At 43.2% G+C, this 23738-nt stretch overlaps 1 protein-coding gene across 1 annotated transcript in view; it reads left to right on the forward strand.

The window, feature by feature from the left end:
* Positions 1-21006, forward strand: part of LOC123756133 (uncharacterized) — a 31010-nt gene extending 10004 nt beyond the window's left edge. Inside the window, exons 5-12 of the mRNA XM_069305503.1 lie at positions 2426-2565; positions 11369-12178; positions 12576-12655; positions 15494-15582; positions 16446-16563; positions 16731-16869; positions 17026-17165; positions 18241-21006. Of these exons, the coding sequence (XP_069161604.1) occupies positions 2426-2565; positions 11369-12178; positions 12576-12655; positions 15494-15582; positions 16446-16563; positions 16731-16869; positions 17026-17165; positions 18241-18411 (1687 nt within the window). The 3' untranslated portion in view covers positions 18412-21006. The remainder of the gene's footprint in view (positions 1-2425; positions 2566-11368; positions 12179-12575; positions 12656-15493; positions 15583-16445; positions 16564-16730; positions 16870-17025; positions 17166-18240) is intronic.
* Positions 21007-23738: the final 2732 nt, after the last annotated feature.

Genomic DNA, 23738 nt, shown 5'->3' on the forward strand with positions numbered 1-23738 from the left:
CAATCCAAATAGTTTCTGTGTGTGGCTCTGTTTTGATTCCCTCTTTGAGACTACATTTCAAATTGTCCCTAACATATATGGCTACTCCACCTCCTCGTCTAATATATCTATCTGTGTGAAATAGTTTAAATCCATATATTTGATATTCAGCTAATAGTTCTCTATTTTCTACATTCATCCACGTTTCGGTAAGTGCAATAATATCTATTTTTTCTGTGCAGACAAGAGCATTTAATTCGTTAATTTTATTTCTTAGACTTCTACTGTTAGTGTAATATACCCTAAGTGAATTGTTATTTTGCGGACCTTCTCTTTCCCTGATCGTTTTGCCAATTCCTTTCTCCCACAAACACATACTTTTATTACCTCCTTCCTCCAAATCAATTCTCATACCTCTATCTACTAACAGTTTAAACCCAAACAAATACCTCTAACCACTTCTTCTAGCGAGTTCGCAACAGCAACAACCCCAGCTCTCGATAGATGCACCCCATCACGAGCATACATTTCATTTCTTCCATAGAAGTGTTCCCAGTTGTCTATGAAAGATATTGCATTTGATTTGCAATATCTTTCCAGCCGGCAATTGACACCAAGTGCCCTCGATATCCATTCATTTCCCACTCCCTTTCTTGGAAGAATGCCACATATGATCGGGACTCCTCCCTTGCTCCTAACCAACTCTATGGCTGTTTTATACCTCTGAATCAGTTCCTCACTCCTGACTCGACCAACATCATTTCCTCCCACGCTAATGCAAATAATGGGATTGTTCCCATTACCAGCCATAATATCATTCATGTTGTTTATAATATCACCAATGCCAGCTCCGGGATAGCAAACCCTTAACCTGTTCCCCCTATCTCTAGCACAAAACGTTCTATCCAAATACCTTATCTGGGAATCTCCCACAACTAATGTTTGCTTAGGTACTTCCTTTACTTTCTGAGGGGCCTGCGCTTCCTTTCTCTTCGTTGCTTTCCCTTTTGCGCGATCCACAGTCTCTCCACAGCACTCGTCCTCCAAAACGTCAAATGAATTTGAAGTTGCTATGGCGTTTGAAGGCGGCTTTATCAAAGTCTTCTTAAGGCCCCTGTCTTTCGCAACTCTCCAGGACGAGGTCCCTTTACTGCTGGTCTCCTCCTTCGTTACTTCTCGTTGTTTTTTAAGCTGACGCACCTCCTCCCGCAGAGAGTCCAACTCTGTCCTCAGGGCTCCCACTAGAGTCACCAGGTCCTTCACTACAACTTCCATATTGCTATTGAGCCATCAATAGACTTTCCTATGATCAATTGACTTGAATTCTTTAACATCAGTTGGGTGTGCGAGTATATTGCACCTACGAGTTAGGCTGGGAATGAATGATTCTTGATGAATTGATGTTCTTGAGAAGGATACAATCAGAATGAAACAGTTGCTCAACATCGTGTGTTATTATATATGATTTTTGTTTGTCTATAAAGTTAGGCCAGGTGGGGATACTTGGAAGTTAATTTCTCCGGTGCTAGGCTTAAAACCTATTGCAGGCGATGAGTCACAATAACGTGGCTGAAGAATGTTGACCAGGTGAAGGTCATCGTCGTCCCTTCACTAGAAGGTGAAGAGACGACGACGTTTCGGTCCGTCCTGGACCATTAAGTTCATAGACCCCACAATCAACTTGAGAATGGTCCAGGACGGACCGAAACGTCGTCGTCCCTTCACCTTCTAGTGTGTGGTCTGGTCAACTTAAAACCTATTAACTGCGGGAGGGTTATAAAGGCCTCCACGCTAGCTCACTGACCAACCAGCAAGTGTACCCTTAGTCTTAAATACAACTAAAACCTAATGTAAATTCATTATATTTACACAGGGAAATGGGATCAACCAATGTTTATATCCCCCATCCTTGTATATAACACTAGGAATAATGGCACATTTTTACTGTTGAAAACATTGCTGAATGACAGATCCAACAAATAATGGTTCAGGTTTTAGACAAGGAAACACAGGTGGAAAGTTAGTACACAAATGAGCCACAGGGACGTTAGAAAGAACATTTTCAATGTCAGAGTAGTTAAGAAGTGGAATGCATTAGGCAGTGATATGGTGGAGGCTGACTCCATACACAGTTTCAAATGTATATATGATTGAGCCCAGTAGGCTCAGAAATCGGTACACCAGTTGATTGACAGTTGAGAGGCGGGACCAAAGAGCCAGAGCTCAACCCCTGCAAGCACAACTAGGTGTGTGTGAAAGGGAAAACTTCCCAATCAACTGTTGTTATTGTTATAAACAGCCTCCTGGTACTTCGGAGCTCATTGACTGTTTAATTAATAATTGTAAACAAAGCCGCCAAAGATTGAGAAAAGGTGTACACGTTCGTAAGTGCTTGCATAACTGCTTGTGAATCTGGGTTCTGACTGCTGCCCTTCTCACTCTGCAGGTGGAAGTTCTGCAAGACGGAGGTGGTGTTTCTAGAGAGCTTGGGCGACACCCTCACCGTCCAGCACCGTCGGAAGAACCTGGCCAAGAAGGACTGCCCGGGCGTCTTTGTCTGTGAAGTGGCTGTCGCCAAGGGCACAGGTGTGTGTCATAGGGGGGTCTGTACGGGATTGGTGGGGAGGGGGGGGGGAGCAGGTGTTGTGTTCTCGCCTATAATTATTTACTGGGAATGAGTTATAGCTGCTGGATGTGTGTGTGTACCCACCTATTTGTACTCTCCTATTTGTGTTTGCAGGGATTGAGCTCCAGACCCTGGGCCCCGCCTCTTAATCATCATACGTGTGTATGTGTGTGTGTGGATGTGTGTGTGTTTTTAGGAAGGCTGATCTTATTTTATGTTCATACGTGGTGTGTTTGTGAGGAATGAAGTTCAGCTCTTGACTCTTGTATTTTAGCTATCGATTAATTTGCGAAATCGACAGCTCTCTTTATGATACTGTACTTGTATCATAGGCTGTGAAGAGTCAGCCTCCACTACCTCTTGTAGCTCTTGTGAACAGCCTCCACTCTTGTAGCTTATTCCACTTTCTCACAACTAATACAATGAAGGAATACTTTCCTACATCTGTAGCATTTGTGTGTTTCTATCTATATAAACAGACTGTTTAGCTGTCGATTAATTTGCGAGTTGGGAGAGGTGGCCAGTTGTTATTCGTTGAGGTTACTGGACTGTATAATTCTTGAAATTTGTTTGATTCCACAGAAGCCATGTTATCATTGCTACTTGCATAGCAGTGATTACATGGCTTTTGTTTTTTGTTTCACTGCTGCAAGCGGCTGTCCTGTAAGGGGTTACCTGGTTGATACCTGGTTGATGGGGTTCTGGGAGTTGTTCTACTCCCTAAGCCCGGCCCGAGGCCAGGCTTGACTTGTGAGAGTTTAGTCCACCAGGCTGTTGCTTGGAGCGGCCCGCAGGCGGTCCATCCTGTGTTTAGTTTCCTGCTTGATGAGGCTCAGTAGTCTCATACTAGGTCTGAGGTAGGTTTTTGTACAGGTTTTTTATCTCGTTTGCCAATCCTAGCTGACTGATTGATAAAGATTAAGCCACCCAAAAGGTGGCACGGGCATGAATACCCCGTAAAATCCTAGCTCATTGTGAGGGCTATTTATTGTTCACCTCATTTCATTCAGTTTCTTAATGGGCATTTCCCAGAACGGGTTCATCTTGTCAAGTTATTGTATCCCCTCTGGCTTAGTCTGTATTCAATCCTGTCCACACCTTTCCCCTTCCTTTCCCCCTTTGCTCTCCCCTCGTCCAGGACCTTTTCATGTTCTATTCTACCCCATACAGTAGGGGGGAAGACAGACAGGTATAATGAAAGGGAGGAGGAATAAAGTGAGATAGAGGATAGAGATAGGAGAGTGGGAGAACAAGGGACGTGGGGTGATAGAGAAGGGGGTGAGAAACAAATGAGATAGGAGACGAGCGATACAAAGAGGGAGTGAGAGATGTACATAAATGTTTTTTTCCATGGGTTTGTGTCCGTGTGTGTGTGCATGATTTTTCACTTCCATACATGTCTGTTTTAGGTATGTGTGCCTATTATTGTGTGAGTGTATGTGCATTTTATTATTTATGTTTACTATTTGTGCCTGCAGGATCGAGCTATTAGCTCTTGGACCCTGCCTTTCTATCTGTCAATTGTCTAATATACTGATTCCCGATCCATTTCTCTCTATCATATATATTACGTCTCTCTCCCTCCCTCTCTCTCTTTCTTTCTCTCTCTCACAAAACACACACATGCACACACACCGTTCTCGCACTTATAGTCAATATCTTGCTTATGAATAAGTACATATGTGACATACTAATTTATTGTGAATATTTGAGTTTACCTTGAAAAGCTGAATAGAAACAACCCGTTCTCGCACTTGCTTATAGTCAATATCAACACAGTGGTGTATAAAAATCTAAATGCCTTCATATTATGGCTCCTGAATGATGTTCTGACTTTTGCTAGTAAGGAGTATGCTGCTGACGTTATCCTGTTTATATGTGCCTCTGGACTTAAGTTTGATTTATGTCCACTCCCAGCTAGGTGTTTTTCTTTAGTTGTTAATTTCCCTTCACTGTGTACCGCCCTTTTCGCCTCCTGTTACATATTCACATTTCCATCGCCTTATACTTGCTGGTGTTGAAATCCAGAAGACATTTCTCACACAATTTATGTAGCTTGTCTAAGTCATCTTGGAGAATTTTGCAATCCTCATCTGTCTCGACTCTTCTCGTTAATTTTTGCATTGTCTGCAAACATCGACATACAGGACTCTACTCCCATAGATAGTTCATTAACATAAATGAGATATAGTGTGGGTCCCAGCACCAATCCTTGAGGTACTCTACCTGTTTCCTTGCACCAGTCCACCTTCTCTTGCCTTACTATGACTGCTGTGTGACTTTACACATTATTTTCATGATCATGGACAAAGATCCTTCAGGATCTATGTCCAAGTTGGTGAAGGATAACCGGACGTTTGCCAGCATGACATATGCTCTCCTTGTTATCCTGCTGGTGTGCCGCTTAAGTTAGATATCGAGTTAAGTCCATTCCTATGTGTTCTCCTTTTCTGAAGTTGGAAGTCGCCTTCTATTCATCCTGTACTGTATTTGAGGTCTTTTTGCTCCAACTCCTATCCTCATAACCTTTCATTTGTCAGGGTTAGTTAGTGTGTATGTGTGGTGGGGGTTATGAAGGGGTTCGAGAAAGTTGTTGTATATGGTTGTAAGTTCCAGTGACCATGCCATCAGAGTTGTGAGAGTGTGCACTTGTTGCCTGCAGAGCCGCCCACAGCCCCAGCTCTGCTTCCGGCTATCGCTACATCGCAATTCGATATCAACAACCAATTTACCCTCGAAGAAATCCCCCACATCATCGTCCTCCCCGAATCGGATAGTTCTAACTCTTCCTCAAGCCCCATCCTCGACGCCTTCAACTCGACTACGGCAAGTCTTAATGCGACTACCGACATCAGCGTCTTGAACTCTACCACAGCAAGTCCAAGTTACACCACAACAACCAACATCTTCAACACCACCACAACAAGTCTTAACACTACTACAACCACCACCTCTACCTCCAGTACCACCACGACAACCACCACCTCTACGTCCAGTACCACCACGACAACCACCACCACTACGTCCAGTACCACCACGACAACCACCACCTCTACGTCCAGTACCACCACGACAACCACCCCTTCTACGTCCAGTACCACCACGACAACCATCACCTCTACGTCCAGTACCACCACGACAACCACCCCCTCTACCTCCAGTACCACCACAACAACCACCACCACAGCAACCACCACAACAACAGCCACCACCACAACGTCAACTACCACTTCCACGACGTCAACTACCACTACCACATCATCAACTACCACCACCACAACATCAACTACCACCACCACATCAACTACCACCACCACAACATCAACTACCACCACCACAACATCAACTACCACCACCACAACATCAACTACCACCACCACAACCTCAACTACCACAACCACCTCTACTACTACAAATCCAATAAGAACTACTACAGGCAACATCGATGTCTTAACGACGACTGCAGATCCTAAGACACCGGGAACAACCGCTAATGTCAACATGATCAGCACCTCTGGTACGATATGACTTGCTCATGTTATCAGTACTCTCATTAAAACAGTTCCTCAGCTGCTCCACAGAACTGAAACTCTTCTTCTTGTTGCTATAATTTATCTTCTTATTGCAAGCTTTCCACAGAGAGGTCGATAATGTTATTCTGCCAGCACTTCTTCCGAAATTATTGCCATTTCGAAAGTCCCCAACAATTTCAATAACATCCCTTCCTTTATTCAAAGCATGTGTATAACACAGTTGCCCCAAATGAGACACATGAAGTCAGGCTCCTCTTCCTACCCGGTTAGACTCTATTGACCTCTGACATTCAACGTGTCACACACACCTTTGACAACTTCGCCAAAGAGTGACTCCAAGAGTGACTTCGCGCCAAAGCATCGTTGGTGACACCGGCGCTGGACCTTCTGCGGCAGACTTTCTTCGCAAGAGATCTTTCCTCGCTGATAAAAAGTCTCAGCACCGATGCACATACATGTCCCTGTTACTTCGTCTTTGTGCGTGTTTGGTAGTACAATGATTTTCCAACGAAGCCATTTCATGGCCATCTAATGATTCATCATCTGGAGCTTCTTCGGTCCTCGCTTGACCCTCAGCAGCGCTGGAACGCACACGACGCTGACAAAAGAGAGAGAGAGAGAGAGAGAGAGAGAGAGAGAGAGAGAGAGAGAGAGAGAGAGAGAGAGAGAGAGAGAGAGAGAGTGTGTGTGTGTATATTTTTTTTTTGGGGGGGGGGGGAGGAGGACCACAGTACTCACCTATATGTGGTCAGATTGATTTTCAACTAATTACCTTGTGTGTGTGTACTTGAATAGCTGATCTTAAGACCTGGAACCTCTTGTTGAGTTCTTCACACACTTCCTTGTCATTCTGTGTGTACCTATCCTACCCTGTTCCCATTTTCATCATCTGTTCTTTCATTACTATTTTCCTCTGATTTGGCTGAGAAACAGTTTTGGATGGATCTTAACCTGATTTGCTATGTAATTTTCATACTGTTTCTCCGCTTCTCTTCTCACACAGAGGTACTCATTCCTGGCCCTCCGGTATTTCCCTTTGCTGTGTGTGTGTGTGTGTGTGTGTGTGTGTGTGTGTGTGTGTGTGTGTGTGTGTGTGTGTGTGTGTGTGTGTGTGTGTGTGTGTGTGTGTGTGTGGCCATCATCATCAGTGTTGTGAGTATGCACTTATTGCTGCCTGCAGGGTCGCTCACAACCACAGCTTCACCACTGATCTTCACTCACACGGGAAGCATCGTCATCGATAACTTCACTTCCCCCATCTTCACTACGACAAGTCAGAATATCAATTTCACAGCCATTGCCACAACAAGCGGTCCTAAATTTACCACAGCCCCCAACGTCAGCGACTTCAGCACCACCACGACAGGTCCAAGCTCAACCATCACCATGAAAGGTTCAACCACCACCATGAGAGGTTCAACCACCACCATGAAAGGTTCAACCACCACCATGGCAAGTTCAACCACAACCACCACCACCGTCTTCACCACCACCACGACAGGTACTGACACTACCACCAACAACTTCGTCGTCTTCAATAACATCACAATAGGTCCTAACTTAACAAAAACCACCAATATCAACATCTTCAATACCACTACGACAGGTCTTAAGACAACCACAACAGTCCATAACTTCGACCTGTTCCCACATACTACTGCTATGTCAAATGACTTGCCCGATCTCACTGTGACAGTTTCCCACTCTACTACCGTCTCCTTGAACGGGTATGACTCTTGTCTTTGTCCAAACCTATGACATTTATGCCAATGACAAGACCCTGACCGGCTTCCCGCAAAACTCCCACGTTCATCGTCACTGTATCTCCTGCATCACTAGTCGTGGCTGGAGTCACCTGTGTTATCATAGTTGTCTGTTTCGCACATGTGGTGATGTTATCGTGTTAATGTGTTAGCTTCCTCCCCTCCCCTCCCCTCGGGCTATACACTTATTTCTCTCTCCGTCCTCCTATTCGTATTCTCATTACTTGCATTAGTTTGGATTAAATCCCAGTTGCCATTCTTTGCCCATTCTTGAGGATTTCTTAAGTTTTCCTTTTCTCCGCATGATGCGCAAACAGTGGAACACAGGAGTCTATTTCTTCATGTAAGTCACCTACAGAGCAGAGAAGACTGGCTCCTTAGATCGGCCCTTGAAGCTCACGTTTTACTTCATATCAACATCATCATCTCCTTCATTGTGACTGACTTGTCTCTTCGCTCGCACTGGTTCAGTGTTCATTTGGCTACCCTTACCCTGTCTTTTTGTTCCATTTGCGATATTAGTTTCCCGGCAGTCTAGGAATATGCAGTCTAACCATTTTTTCCTTACCCATCTTATCTTAGTTAACCTGTTATATAATTCTACCAGGTTAGTTACATAGGATTTCCCCGGCACTGAATACAACCACTAATATTCTAAAAGAAAGAGAGGGAGAGTGGCTATCTGCTCCTCTATCACTCGTTTATATCTTCCACATGCCTATAAGTAGCCAGTAACATTCCCTCCCCACGGCACAGATAATATATCCTGTGTGTGGGTGTGTATGTGATGGGTATATATAAGTGCATATTTTGGTGTATATTACTGTCATCATCACTGCAAGTTACGTGAGTGTGGGCTTGTTTACATGGCCGCTCACAACCCGTGCTTTATCGACGCCTGCACGGGATGAAACACGCACAAGGGGGGACACAGGTAGAAAGATAGTACCCAAATGAGCCACAGGGACGTTAGAAAGAACCTTTTCAGTGTCAAGAGTAGTAAACAAATGGAATGTATAGGGCAGTGATGTGGTGGAGGCTGACTCCATACACAGTTTCAAATGTGGATATGATTCCGGAGCTCAGTAGGCTCCGCAATCTGTACACCAGTTTATTGACAGTTGAGAGGCGGGACCAAAGAGCCAGAGCTCAATCCCCGCAAGCACAACTAGGTGAGTACTGGGTATGGGTTTTCAGTCATTATCAATAACAGTTTCACCACACTACCACGGCAGGTGCTTTCACTACAAAATCAACTTCACTGGCGCCATCAACACTACGACAGCAGGTCCTACGACTATCCTAAGAACTATATCACCGGTGTGTTCCCAACATGACTAGTACGACAACTGACTTACCGTCGGTTCATAAGTGCTCTCAATGTAACATTTCGACCCTCTGTATCTCTACTGAACCTCACGTATCACGTTACTACCTGGTTTCTTGTTTGAGTAGTTTTTAAGACATCAATAATGTTTTCTTACTCTTGCCAACTCCTGTCACCACAGCCTTTGCTGATCCGGTTTGAAATTTGTCACTAGCAAAACCTCCACTAGTTTCTATATAAAAATTTTGTTTTACGTTTGTTTTGTGAGGTCTTCCAAGGTAAGTAAAGGTAGTCTTGCTCCTCGCCAGAGTCAGTCACTACCCTGAGGCCATCAACGTCCAAAACAACTGTAGCTCCATCATCAACGTCTGGGAGCAGCCTCACCAGCGCGTCTACCACACAGGGTACGGACCTGGGGCCAGATTCACGAAGCAGTTACGCAAGTACTTACTAACGTGTACATCTTTGCTCAATCTCTGACGGGTTTGTTTACATTTATTAAACAGTTTGCAAACATGAATACTTGCCAATCAACTGGTGTTATTGTTATAAACAGCCTCCTGGTGCTTCGGAGCTCATTAACTGTTTAACAATTGTAAACAAAGCCGCCAAAGATTGAGTAAAGATGTACAGGTTCGTAAGTGCTTGTAACTGCTTCGTGAATCTGGCCCCTGCTCACACTGACTCCTATCTTAAACTGTTGTTACAGAAGAGTCCAATTCCCGGGAAGACTTATCACAGCTAGTTCAGCTAATCCATGATACGCATCAACTATCCTTGGTCCACCGCACTTTCAAAAAAATTAAAAAATTAAAATGTTTATTTAGGTAAAGTACATACATACAAAGGGTGATACAGATATTAATGAATTTATAGATAGAGCTAGTACATACAATGCCTAAAGCCACTATTACGCAAAGCGTTTCGGGCAGTTTCGGACTTGACATTTTTAGCAGTCCCTGGAAACACACTCGACTTCAACAACCAACTTATTTAAACTTTACAATTTAAAAGCATCCGAATCTTCCCATTATTTGTTTTAAGACAGCCTATCCTGCTGTTTAGATAATACTTATAGTAACGAGGTGGACCATCATATACTGTATATATTGACGTAATGGACAATTAGAAAGCAGAATTTGGTACTGTTGAATTTGCACAAACTGGAAATGGTTTTGTAATTATGTTGCTAATAAAACCTAACCTAACCATCTTAGGCCTGATACACGCTATCCGAGGTTTAATATAGTACATATTAGAGTGATAATATAGTGCTTATGATACTCCTATATAGAGTACCTATACAGTGATATTATCACTGTATATCAAACATAGTGATTTAAATTATTATTATAATTAATTATATTTGTGCTCTACTAGGCATAGGAGTATTAAAGTTTGGTTTTTAGCTTTATCTTTCCTGACTATAAAGTGAATAGTACCAAACTCTACTGTCTAATTGTCCATTACGTCAATATATGTAGGATGGTCCACATAATTACATAGAGTACTATCAAAACAAGAGGAGGGTTTGTTTTAGGATGCTTTGGTTTCCTCAAGTTTTGATTCTTTATCTTTTCCCTCAGGTAGTCCAATAGTTTTTTCCATTTTTCTACTGGATTATTTACAACTTCTCCAAACACCGATGTCAACTTCCGCCATTGGTGTTTCTTCTACAACTGGTACCAGTCTGCTTCTCAAACCTTCATCAGATATTGTATTCACAACTAATTTCCTCGATAATTTCTCTAATTGCAGTGTCAATTTTCTACCACTTTAATCTCGGTTAGGGAGGATACAGCACCTAGATGTGTTGTGAAGTCTGTCCCGCTACCACAACATCCCCCTCCAGGTTCCAACACGGTTGGAACCTCTACCAGTGCTGTTGACCAAACCACACACTAGAAGCTGAAGGGACGACGACGTTTCGGTCCGTCCTGGACCATTCTCAAGTCGACTGTTGAATGCTCCAGGACGAATATCACAATCGACTTGAGAATGGTCCAAGGACGGACCGAAACGTTTTCGTCCCTTTTCCTTCTAGTGTGTGGTTTGGTCAAAATACTTCAGCCACGTTATTGTGACTTCCCTCTACCAGTGTTATCATGCTCTCACCACTGTCTTCACACTCTCTCCACAGGAAATAGTACACTAGTTGGCTCGGGGATTCTTCCAGTCCTGCCTGTAATCGGTGGAACACCTACAGGACCCTCTGGAGGACAGATTGGAGTACCTGCACCGATTGCACTGCCCAACCCAATCGGGTTACCTGCGCCGATTGCACCGCCCAAACCAATCGGGGGACCTGCTCCGATTGCACCGCCCAAACCAATCGGGGGACCTACGCCGATTGCACCACCCAAACCAATCGGGTTACCTGCGCCGATTGCACCGCCCAAACCAATCGGGGGACCTACGCCGATTGCACCACCCAAACCAATCGGGGGACCTGCGCCGATTGCACCACCCAAACCAATCGGGGGACCTGTGCCGATTGCACCGCCCAAACCAATCGGGTTACCTGCACCGATTGCACCACCCAAACCAATCGGGGGACCTGTGCCGATTGCACCGCCCAAACCAATCGGGGGACCTACGCCGATTGCACCACCCAAACCAATCGGGGGACCTGCGCCGATTGCACCACCCAAACCAATCGGGGGACCTGTGCCGATTGCACCGCCCAAACCAATCGGGGGACCTGCGCCGATTGCACCACCCAAACCAATCGGGGGACCTGCGCCGATTGCACCACCCAAACCAATCGGGGGACCTACGCCGATTGCACCACCCAAACCAATCGGGGGACCTGCGCCGATTGCACCGCCCAAACCAATCGGGGGACCTGCGCCGATTGCACCGCCCAAACCAATCGGGGGACCTGCGCCGATTGCACCACCCAATCCCCCACCAGGTGGGCAAGGCCCGTCTCCGCCGCGATTATTTTGCAGTGAGTATAGTTTTTTCTTACGACACCCCGCAACCTCATAATCCCTCTGTAGTCATTCTACAGTCATTCCCTAAAAGTTAATTGGTAGTTAATTTGCAAGTACTATAGATTCGTTGTAGCAGTCACTAGTAATTATGAAGTCATGTTCTAGACATTGCCTTGTTTTTGTGATATGTAGGTATTGGTCCCTATGTATTCACTCTGACTTGTTCTAGTGTTAGCTTTGTCATTATGTAGTAAGTGTGCAGTTACTTTTTTGTTATTTTAAACCCACTTTCTAGTTATACAGGGAGAGTGAGTGAGAGTGAGAGTGAGTGTGTGAGAGTGAGAGAGAGAGAGAGAGAGCACTATACAAAGTTCAGATACCAAGCATAATGTGTGCGCGCACCTCTCCCAGGTAAGTGTACGCCCGGCCACATCACGGTGTCAAGGATCGTCGGCGGAGAACCAGCCAGCGTGGGAGAGATGCCCTGGCAGGTAGGCCACCAACCTTACCATTTCTCATCCACTCCTCATATTCCACACTACAAGTCTCTGGCTAATCTGGATTTTAATTTAAAAAATGGCTTTAGTTAAGATAAAGAGAGTTGCTATACTCAGAGTGGGTCGTCCTCATTGTTTTTCCCTTGTCCTGTGACAAAGCTTCACTTCAGTCAAACTGAAGTCGACTAACGCGAAGACAAGGAAATTTTTGTCTTTCATTATTTTTAATTTACCTGAATTATTCATTAATTCACCAAAAGTATCTTTCAGTGAGCGCAATGTCTAGAACTTAGACAATGACACCGTCTAGTAGTGTGGAGGGAGAGCTTGGACACAGGGGAGATACCAGATGCGCTTAAACCAGCAGACATTGCCCCTCTACACAAGGGTGGTAGCAAAGCATTGGCAAAGAATTATAGACCAGTTGCACTAACGTCCCACATAATAAAAGTATTTGGGAGAGTGATCAGGAGTCAGGTCACTAGATTCATGGAAACCAATGACCTCCACAATCCAGGCCAACATGGATTTAGAGCAGGAAGATCATGCCTCTCGCAGCTACTTGACCACTATGACAAAATCACTGAGGCATTAGAGGAAAAACATAGCGCAGATGTCGTATACACAGATTTTGCAAAGGCATTCGACAAATGTGACCATGGAGTGATTGCACACAAAATGAGGTCAATAGGTATAACTGGTAAAGTAGGACGCTGGATACTCAATTTCCTGTCGAACAGAACACAAAGAGTAACAGTCAATCAAGTAAAATCGAGTCTGAGCGCAGTTAAAAGCTCTGTACCTCAAGGTACAGTCCTTGCACCACTGCTGTTCCTTATTCTCATATCAGACATAGACAAAAACACAAGTCACAGCTTCGTGTCATCCTTTGCAGATGATACAAAAATCAGCATGAAAATTACCTCTGCTGAAGACATTGATAAACTACAAACAGATATTAACAAAGTTTTCGATTGGGGAGCAGAAAATAACATGATGTTTAATGGTGATAAATTCCAGGTACTCGGATATGGCAAAAATGAGAATCTTAAACATAATACAGGGTACAAAACACAATCGAATCTGCCCATAGTAGGAAAACAGCATGTCAAGGATTTGGGAATAATGATGTCCGACGACCTGACGTTTAGGGAGCATAACCAAGCAAGTATTGCATCAGCCAGAAAAATGATAGGATGGATTACGAGAACCTTCAAGTCCAGAGATCCCATCACAATGGTTGTACTCTTCAAATCATTTGTGTTGTCCCATCTTGAGTACTGCTCAGTACTCACTTCCCCCTTCAGAGCAGGAGAGATTGCTGAAATTGAGGGAATACAGAGAACATATACGGCACGCATAGACGAGATAAAGCACCTAAATTATTGGCATCGTCTCAAAGCTCTCCAAATGTACTCACTAGAAAGGAGACGAGAGAGATACCAAATAATATACACATGGAAAATACTGGAGGAACAGGTACCAAATCTGCACAGTAAAAGAACAATGTACTGGAGTGAACGATATGGAAGAAAATGCAGAATAGAACCAGTGAAGAGCAGAGGTGCTATGGGAACAATCAGAGAACACTGTATGAACATCAGAGGTCCACGGTTGTTCAACATCCTACCAGCGAGCATCAAAAATATTACAGGAACAACCGTGGACATCTTCAAGAGGAAACTAGATTGTTTCCTTCAAGGAGTGCCGGACCAACCAGGCTGTGGTGGGTATGTGGGCCTGCGGGCCGCTCCAAGCAATAGCCTGGTGGACCAAACTCTCAAATCTGGCCTCGGGCTGGGCTTGGAGAGTAGAAGAACTCCCAGAACCCCATCAACCAGGTATCAACCAGTAGCATAAATTTTATCCTAAATGACATCGTTAATAAAGTTAAAAGATTTTTAACTTTTGATCCTTCTTCGTGGTCTGTTGGGTCTAGTGCCATCGAAAAGATCCTAGAATCGCTGACCTACAGGGAATGGAAGACAATTAGACAATGACACAGCTCCTTATACCTCCTTATTGGATGTTCATTCCTAACATGAGCTAATTCGCCATTGAGTTGAACGTTCATGAGTAACATCAAACTTCGCGAGCACGACGTCTTCTGAAGCAGGCGACGAGTCACAATAACATGGCTTTAGTATTTTGACCAGACCACACACTAGAAAGTGAAGGGACGACGACGTTTCGGTCCGTCCTGAACCATTCTCAAGTCGAGAATGTCGAGAATGTCATTCTCAAGTCGAAAATCTTTCTCAAGTTCATTTTTAAAATGGACTTGAGAATGATCCAGGACGGACCGAAACGTCGTCGTCCCTTCACTTTCTAGTGTGTGGTCTGGTCAACGTCTTCTGAACTTCATATTAAAAAACTCCTCAGCTCGTCTCTGGATATCTCCCAGTAGAGGTTAACTCGCCATCTCGTCAGATGCCGCGGCGCAAGGCCTCCTAAGATTGCTTTCCAGCCTTCCTATCTTTCAAGCCATCTGACGGACACATGAAACTCCGTATGAATGAGCCACCATTGAGCATCTTTGACAATCACTCTCACGCTTGTGCTCTTCAGGCCGCAGACAGATCTCACAGCAGTCCACATAGTTCCTCTTGCTTCCGATACATTGTTCAGGCATAATTCATCCATCGTCAAAAAGTAAACGTCCAATTCTTAACTAGAGTTTGAACGAAATATTAGATGGTTTGAGAGGTTTTATTTTGAGATTGGACGTAGAAGTTATTTCTGAGAAGTGGCTTGTACCTATATAAATGTGTAGAGTAATGTGGAGGTGAAGGAGCAGCAACTGACCCACCACCACCTCCCTCCCTCCGACAGGCAAAATTGATAGTGAGCGGCGTTATGTGCTCCGGCACACTCATCATGCCCTCCTGGGTCATCACCGCCGCACACTGCTATCGCAACGGGTAGGTCCTTCCAGTCTTTGTATTTTTAATGTTCTTTAAGTGTTCTTTACGTTGTCAAACTGTTCATGTTCTAATGTTACAGCTCTGTCATCATACCAGTTAATGGATATATCTTGAGTGGTCATTCACCTTCTTTGTTCACGATTTTGTGATTTCCGTGCATTCCTAGTAATTTTATCTGTTTCTGGAAAGCTTAAATCACTTTAGTTCTCTTAGGTGAACATCTTTAATGTAGAGTCAGCTTGTAGTCAGGTGGTGAGTAAGGCTGGTGGCGGTCTCTTGTGGCTTCCAGCACTAAGTTAGCGCAAATTTATCCCACTGTGCTCTAAATTTTCAATATAAGTAGCCTGTGTACATGCATATTCTCACTTTTACCATCTCCCACTCACTACACTAACACACAATATTTCTCAATCTATCTTTGTCTCTTTCAATCTCTCTCTCTAGCGAATAAGTTCTAGTTGTAAAACTGGTAATATGCACATATGCTGCCAACATTTAATTCCTGGTCCACTGCAGTGTTCCTTCCCAGTGTGAGCACTTGCAAATCATACTCCTCACAAACTGCATTTATTCTGCCCTCCACACGTACTAAGACTCCTTGCTTTCTGAATTCTACCTGCCCTGTACATGCACCTACAGGACAACACAAACATCTATTAGCCTGCTGATGTGCTCATATCACATGCAGGTCAAAAGGAGGGAAGAAATCAGTGATTTTTACCTAGATACCCATCGTTTGATGTTTAGGGCAAGTGCGCGCCGTGCCTTAACAGTGAAGTTACAACTCGTCTACCCTCACCTTTCACCCATACCTTTTATCTACCTCTACCATCCCACTCTGCATCAACTTTTACCTGCAGGTATCGCGACACAGATGTAACACTGGGAGAGCATGACCTGGACGTGGAGGAGCCGGGAAGCGTTGTCCTCAAGATCAACAAAGTTATCCCTCACCCGAAGTTCGACAGTTTTACTATGGTCAGTATCTCACCTCATCCCCTGGCCACATCTTTGTCACAACCTCATCCTTCCGACCTCCTCTCCCTCGACCTTCCCATTACTTTGTCCTTTCTACTACCTCTCCCTCCCTACCTTACCCTTCCCACAAGCTTTTCTCGCAGTAAAACAATTGCCTGTCTCTTCAGGAACACGACATTGCCTTGGTGGAGCTGAAGAGTCCGGTGACATTCTCAGACAGAATCATGCCCATTTGCCTAGCCCAATCCCAGGATTTCGGCGACTTCGGGACTGCCATCGCCTCCGGCTGGGGACACAATTCTTACGGTGAGTATACCATGTTTCATGATAAGTATCACGTCTTGGCGTGAGTACCACGTATTGTTTTACATCAATATTTTATAATAGTTTTCAAAGAACACACCACCATTCTTCCCCATCCTCCCAACACCACCTCCAACACTAATGTAGCACCTACCACAGGCGGGTCGAGCCCCCAAGTGCTGCACAAAGTGACTCTCGACATCATTTCCAATAAGGCCTGTGATGACCTCTATGGCGGCCTCTACGATATCTTCGACACTATGATGTGTACCTACACCGAAAACAAGGACGCGTGTCAGGTAATAATTATAATAATTTATTGATAAGAAAATATTACATATATAATTAAATTGATCACTGTTTGCATTTGTTTTTGTATAATAACGGTAATCACACAGGGGTCAGGGTAAATGGTAGTACTGTACTGGTACTGCTGGCTGTGTCCTGGTATTACTATTTCTGGTATCAACAATGGGTACTGCTATTATTACTAATACTGGTATTGGTACTACTGGCCCCTAGCACTGGAGCTCTGTGGTATTGGTTATGTTAGTGGGATCTTTGGTACTGGTTACTGGTAATACTGGTAGTTCTGGCACTAAATGCTAGTACAGGTATTAATGGTATTGGTATTGGGTTCTGGTAGTTCTGGAACTGGATATTATCAGTGCTAGTAGCACTGGTAGTTCTATAACTAGATGCTAATTTTACTGGTACTGATAGTTCTGCAACTCTATACTGTACTAGTTGTTCTGGGTACTAGTAGTATTAGTGCTATTAGTTCAAGACTAGCCTTCTAATTAGCTTCCAAGAGCCAACTGACATATAGCCACCAGAGAGATAGTGGCCCTCAGTAAAATTCAGGCCAATTAATTAAAGATGAAACTGAAAAATAAAGACAGCAGTATATCAAGAAACTGGACGTTTCTAACTAGTTTTAAATGATAAAGTCAAGTTTAAGCTTAGTTGTTGCTTTCATGCATGTGTCCTCTACAAAATTAATACTGTAGTACATAACATGAACCATATTTTGGTGCAAACGTTATTTTTGTTGTTACATTTGTCCAATAGTTGCTATTAGGGAGCTGGTCGGCCGAGCGAACAGCACACTGGACTTGTGATCCTGTGGTCCCGGGTTCGATCCCGGGCGCCGGCGAGAAACAATGGGCAGAGTTTCTTTCACCCTATGCCCGTTACCTAGTAGTAAAATAGGTACCTGGGTGTTAGTCAGCTGTCACGGGCTGCTTCCTGGGGGTGGAGGCCTGGTCGAGGACCGGGCCGCGGGGACACTAAAGCCCCGAAATCATCTCAAGATAGTACTATTTTTTAGAAGACTGGTTGCAATGTTGTTACTAATACATGTCTGTGTTGCAGGGTGACAGCGGAGGTCCTCTGGTGGTCCAGGCGCCTGATGGCCAGTGGGTGCTGGCGGGGATAACCAGCTTCGGGTACCGGTGTGCACACAAGGACTCTCCTGGTATCTTCACTAGGATTTCTAAGTACCATGACTGGATATCCGCCAATACCTACCAAGAGAACTGCTGAGATGGTTCCATGCCTGCTATCAGGCTTCCTCATCCTCCTACCAGGCCTCCTGATACTGTTCAACATCATTAATGCATCTGCATTTATCTTCCATGTCTTCCAACACCTGTGGAACACCTGTTGAACACTTGTTGAACGCTTGGCAATTATATATACGAGAGGGTTACATTTCCGTGATATAAGTTATTTTTTTTATCTGAGGGGCACTAACCGTAGTGGCCTCGACGAGGACAGGAAGCCTGCGACTTGTTGAAGAATGTTGGAAAAGTTTGACTAATGTTGTTAACAGTTATATAAGGGAGAACCTGCCTATTATTATCTCAACAGTCATACCTCCTATTGTTCTCAACAGTTTATGCAGGGGCCCCTACCTACCTATTACTGTTCTCAACAGTTAATGCAGGGGCCCCTACCTACCTATTACTGTTCTCAACAGTTAATGCAGGGGCCCCTACCTACTACTGATCTCAACACTCACGCAAGGGGCCCTACTTACTACTGTTCTCAACAATCATGTTGGGAAACCCTGTCGACCTGAGTTTTCAACAGTCATGTATATGCGCATGGTCTACTCGTGTTCTGAACAGTCATGTGGGGAGGCACCTAGTTACCTATTCAAGTTATACCTTGAATATCAACCTTGCAATGGTTTCGAGAATCATATTCCCCTCACCACCCCCATCCCTCTGACTGATGTCTGACCAACCAATCTATCGATGCTTACGAAGAACGTGTCAAATTACATCCTGAAGGGACAGCATTGAAAAATTTATGTCCCTGGTTCTGAATACTCTTCTCTCGTGTATAAATTATAACAAAACTAAGGCAAGGAGTCAGATACATAATAGGTGTTCATGACATTATATAAACTGCTTTTGAAAGTCTTGTAGGTATCTTTGTGTTTGTGTGCTGGCTAGTATGCTTGTGTACTCACCTAGTTATGCTTGTGGGGGTTGAGTGTTGGCTCTTTGATCCCGCCTCTCAACTGTCAATCAACTTGTGTACAGAATCTGGAGCCTATTGGGCTCTATCAAATCTACATTTGAAACTGTGTATGGAGTCTGCCTCCACCACATCACTGCCTAATGTACTCCAATTAATTCCTCTAACACTGAACCAAAATATTTTTAAATTGTCTGGCTCATTTGGGTACTGTCCAACCATTTGAGCTGGACGGTAGAGTGACAGTCTCGCTTCATGCAGGTTGGCATTCAATCCCCGACCATCCAAGTGGTTGAGCACCATCTCTTTCCCCCCCCCCTGTCCCATCCTAAATTATTATCCTAATCCCCTTCCAAGTGCTACATAATCGTAATGGCTTGACGCTTTCCCCCCGATAGTTCAATTCAGTTCATTTGGGTACTAAGGTTCCACCTGTCCTTTGTTTGTGTGGTCCACCCGTGCTAAATAGTTTGTCTTTGTCCAACCTGTCAATTCGTTTGAGAATTTTGTAGGTGATTATCATGTCTCCCCTTACTCTTCAGTCTTCCAGGGATGTGAGGTTTAGCTCCCGTAGCCTTTCCTTGTAGCTCATACCTCTCAGTTCTGGGACTAGTCTGGTGGCATACCTCTGAATCTTCTCTAACTTTGTCTTGTGTTTAACTAGGTATGGACTCAGGATTGATCTAATCTAAGTGGTATACAAGGTCTTGAACGATTCCTTAGACAAGTTTCTTAAGGCAGTTCTTATGTTGGCCAATATGCCACTGATGATATCATTTTGATGTGGGCTTTTGGGGACAGGTTCGGTGTGACATCAACCCCCAGATCTTTCTCTCTATTTGACTTGCAGGATTTCACCTCCCAGATGGTACCTTGTGTTCAGCCTCCTGCTCCCTTCGCCTAATGTGTGTGGTTGTGTTGTTTATCTTTACGTTTATTCTCACGCACGTCCGTTTGAGCCAGCCCATCCTTTTTGAGAATTCTCAACATAATTAAAATGAGGAACCAAATAGGCTGAACCTAACCGAGGACCCACAAATAGAAAACGGGACATCCTGTCAATTTTGTGAGCTACTATGAATTTTAATCACATTTTTGATCTTAGGGAATTTATTAAAACGCAATGTACCATTCAAGAGGACGGTTTTCAAAACAATGGATGAGTTACACCAGTTTAATAGCACTCGTGTGCTTGTATGACGTGCTGGTGTGCGCAAGAGAATCATTATAATTTATATTTTGTTTATGGCTAAGAACCACTCCGTTTTCAGTCTCTGTAGTCAACTGCTACACTAATTTGACAAAGTATATAGAACCTCTTTCAATGTTTTTGTGTAATTGCTGAAAGTCAGATTTAAAATATAATGTAAATTTTATTTTACCACAGTATTGGATTCCCTTTTTTTCTGGCATGTATGAAAAAGTCATTTGTGCATCATCTTACTGCCATTACAAACCGCAAGTCTTCTCAGGGTAGTGAAGAATGATCACCGAGAGACTCCTAATGTGTTTCTGATGGGTCGGAACTGCTGATCTCTCTCACGACCGTAGAACACTGCATAATATGGCCTCTGTATATGAGACAGTGTACCACAGCTTTAAAAACTGCATTTTTATGTCTCCACACCAGTTTATTAACAAAATCTATTATAAGCAGCATTTTATTTGTTCCTCAGTTATCTTTTATTGGTGTTCTCCACTTATGGCTGCAGAGATATCAAGGTAAATGAGATGGTGTCTGTCATCCTTGTTGGCGATGATGGCTGCCTTCTGAGCCTCGGGACAAAGTGTGTGTATGTGTAATTATCAAAAGAAGACACCAAGCCGGAGAGACTATGTAGTACCATCAGTGTCGTTGGATATTCACAAGATGCTAAATATCACTGAGGATGCCAATACTGTACTTGGATTTCTAGATTGAGCTAGTATATACCACACCTAAAGACACTAATAGCACAGCATTTCGGGCAAGATGTGAGAAGAAAAACTTTAAAAGCTAAGACTTAAAACTAGAGATCAAAAGCTTGAAATGAACTGAAGTAGAAAAAATAATAAATTACAATAATTACATGTAGAATAGAACAGCAGACAGTAATTTTAACTAAATAAACAGACTGACTACAATACTGTATTATTAAAGTTTATACATGGCAGATAGCAGTTTTACTAGTCATTAATCATTATGTTTGATAATAGCAAGAAATAGGTTGACATTTAGAAGGTAAGGTAGATTACATGGAGTTGATTAGGCAGTAGTTTCTCTCTTAAACTGGTTGAGAGAGAGGCAGTCTTTGATGTGATTGGGAAAGTCATTCCACATTTTGGGACCATCGATTTACGGACCATTGCTAGTTGGGTTAAGCTGCACTCTTTGAATATCAAATATATATTTGATACTAGTGTGGTGCTCATGGGTTCTGTTACAACCCTCTAGAAAGTGTTTAAGGTCAGGATTAGCATTACATTCAGAGTTCATATTAGAACAAAAACATACAAGGCGACCGATATCAAAGGTACCAGATTTACCAAGGATTTTCTTGAGGAACAGTTGGAAAGCAACACATAAGATTCCGTTCCGTTCGAGCGCTATGTCATGGGTTCGTATCCTGGCCGGGGAGGATTTACTGGGCGCAATTCCTTAACTGTAGCCTCTGTTTAACGCAACAGTAAAATGTGTACTTGGATGAAAAAACGATTCTTCGCGGCAGGGGATCGTATTCCTGGGACCATAGGATTAAGGACTTGCCCGAAACGCTACGCGTACTAGTGGCTGTACAAGAATGTAACAACTCTTGTATATATCTCAAAAAAAAAAAAAAAAAAAAATCATCCTGAATTCCTTTTTCCTGTATTCACTGTGCATGGTGGATTTGTAATATAATTTTAGTGTTGAGGTTTCTGTTCTTAGTTCAGGATTGTACCACCGGTCCAAGTATCATCTTATAGTGCTATTGATCTTGTGGTAACTGTAGCCACTATTTCTTTCATTATTCACTAGTATCCTTTCCAACTCCCTACTCACATTGCTTCATTCAGAGCAGTGGGTAAGAGCTCGATGGATATATGCGTTGAGAATATTTCCTTTATATCTTTGTGGGCATTCACTCCTTCCATTCAGGCATAATCCTATGTTTGTAGGACTGGTATATATGCCAGTGCTTAGAGATTTTTCTGTTTTTGCTATTAACACATCTAGGAAAGGCAGACTGTTGTTGCTATTACTGTATTCTCATGGGTGAAATGGAGCCATGACTCACTTTCTAGATGGATTTTTAGATTGATTAGTTCTTCTACTATGTACTACTATCTACTACAAACTTGAACCAAGAACAGAAACCACAACACCACCACTAAAATTATATTACATATCCATCATGCACAGAGATTATAAGAAAAAGAAAAGAATAATTGAAGAAATAATCTGTAAAGGAGTAAAAAACACAACCATAACCAAAACAATCAGTTACTGTACTATAAAATAAGGAAGACCACTGACCTCATTAAGAACAGCCCGTAGTCTACTAAGAACCCTTTGCAGCAGTCAGACATGGTATATATGTACACCTGCCCCTTCCCCCATGAAGGATGTAACCTTCAATCTGAGTACTGTACATAGGTATGATGTCGACCAAGCTCACAAAGCATTTAACCTTTCATCTTCAATCAGGTGCCCCTAAAAATCACATGAGAGAAGCCCATGACATCACCCTAATGAAAGAAATGCTGAATAGAAACATTTGCATATTAGATAAAGCTAAAGATGTAAAATTATAATTCTTGAAGCTCTACACATAAAAGTAGAACCCACCATAAACACGCAAATACTGTAACAGAATTATTCACCTTACCCACCATGAGAGTAAGAAAGACTGTAATGTGAACATTCCAACAATGACATCCATGCCCAAACCGCCATACCCTCTATAGTTACCTAGGCTTCAATTACCCTATCACCCGAATCATCTTTGCATGCTCACTTTACCGCTATTCTTTTTCTTTGGCTCTTTGCCCTGACTTAACTTTATATGTAACTGATCCCTCAGTGTTATAAACCAGATGTTCCTTCGTGCCTTCTCACTCACTAGAGAATGAACCTTGTAGAGGTTTGAAACATTGTGTAAAATTTTAATAAGTACAATTTTTGTTCTTTTAGTCAACCTTGAACAAATATGACATTTGGAGAAATACTCTTCCAATTAAACCAAGATGCAAGAGCAATAGTCAGAGGAATAAAAGCCCTAAACAAGAAACTAATCAACACGGAATATGTAGTCATATTCAATTAAACATTATATATATGGGTACCAACCACTGGTTAAATTACTTAAGACCCTTTGTTTGAGTAAAGAGAATACTGTATTGTAATATGGAAATGCAGATAGAAA

This window comes from Procambarus clarkii, chromosome 55, assembly GCF_040958095.1.
Source record: "Procambarus clarkii isolate CNS0578487 chromosome 55, FALCON_Pclarkii_2.0, whole genome shotgun sequence".
Taxonomy (NCBI): Eukaryota; Metazoa; Arthropoda; class Malacostraca; order Decapoda; family Cambaridae; genus Procambarus; species Procambarus clarkii.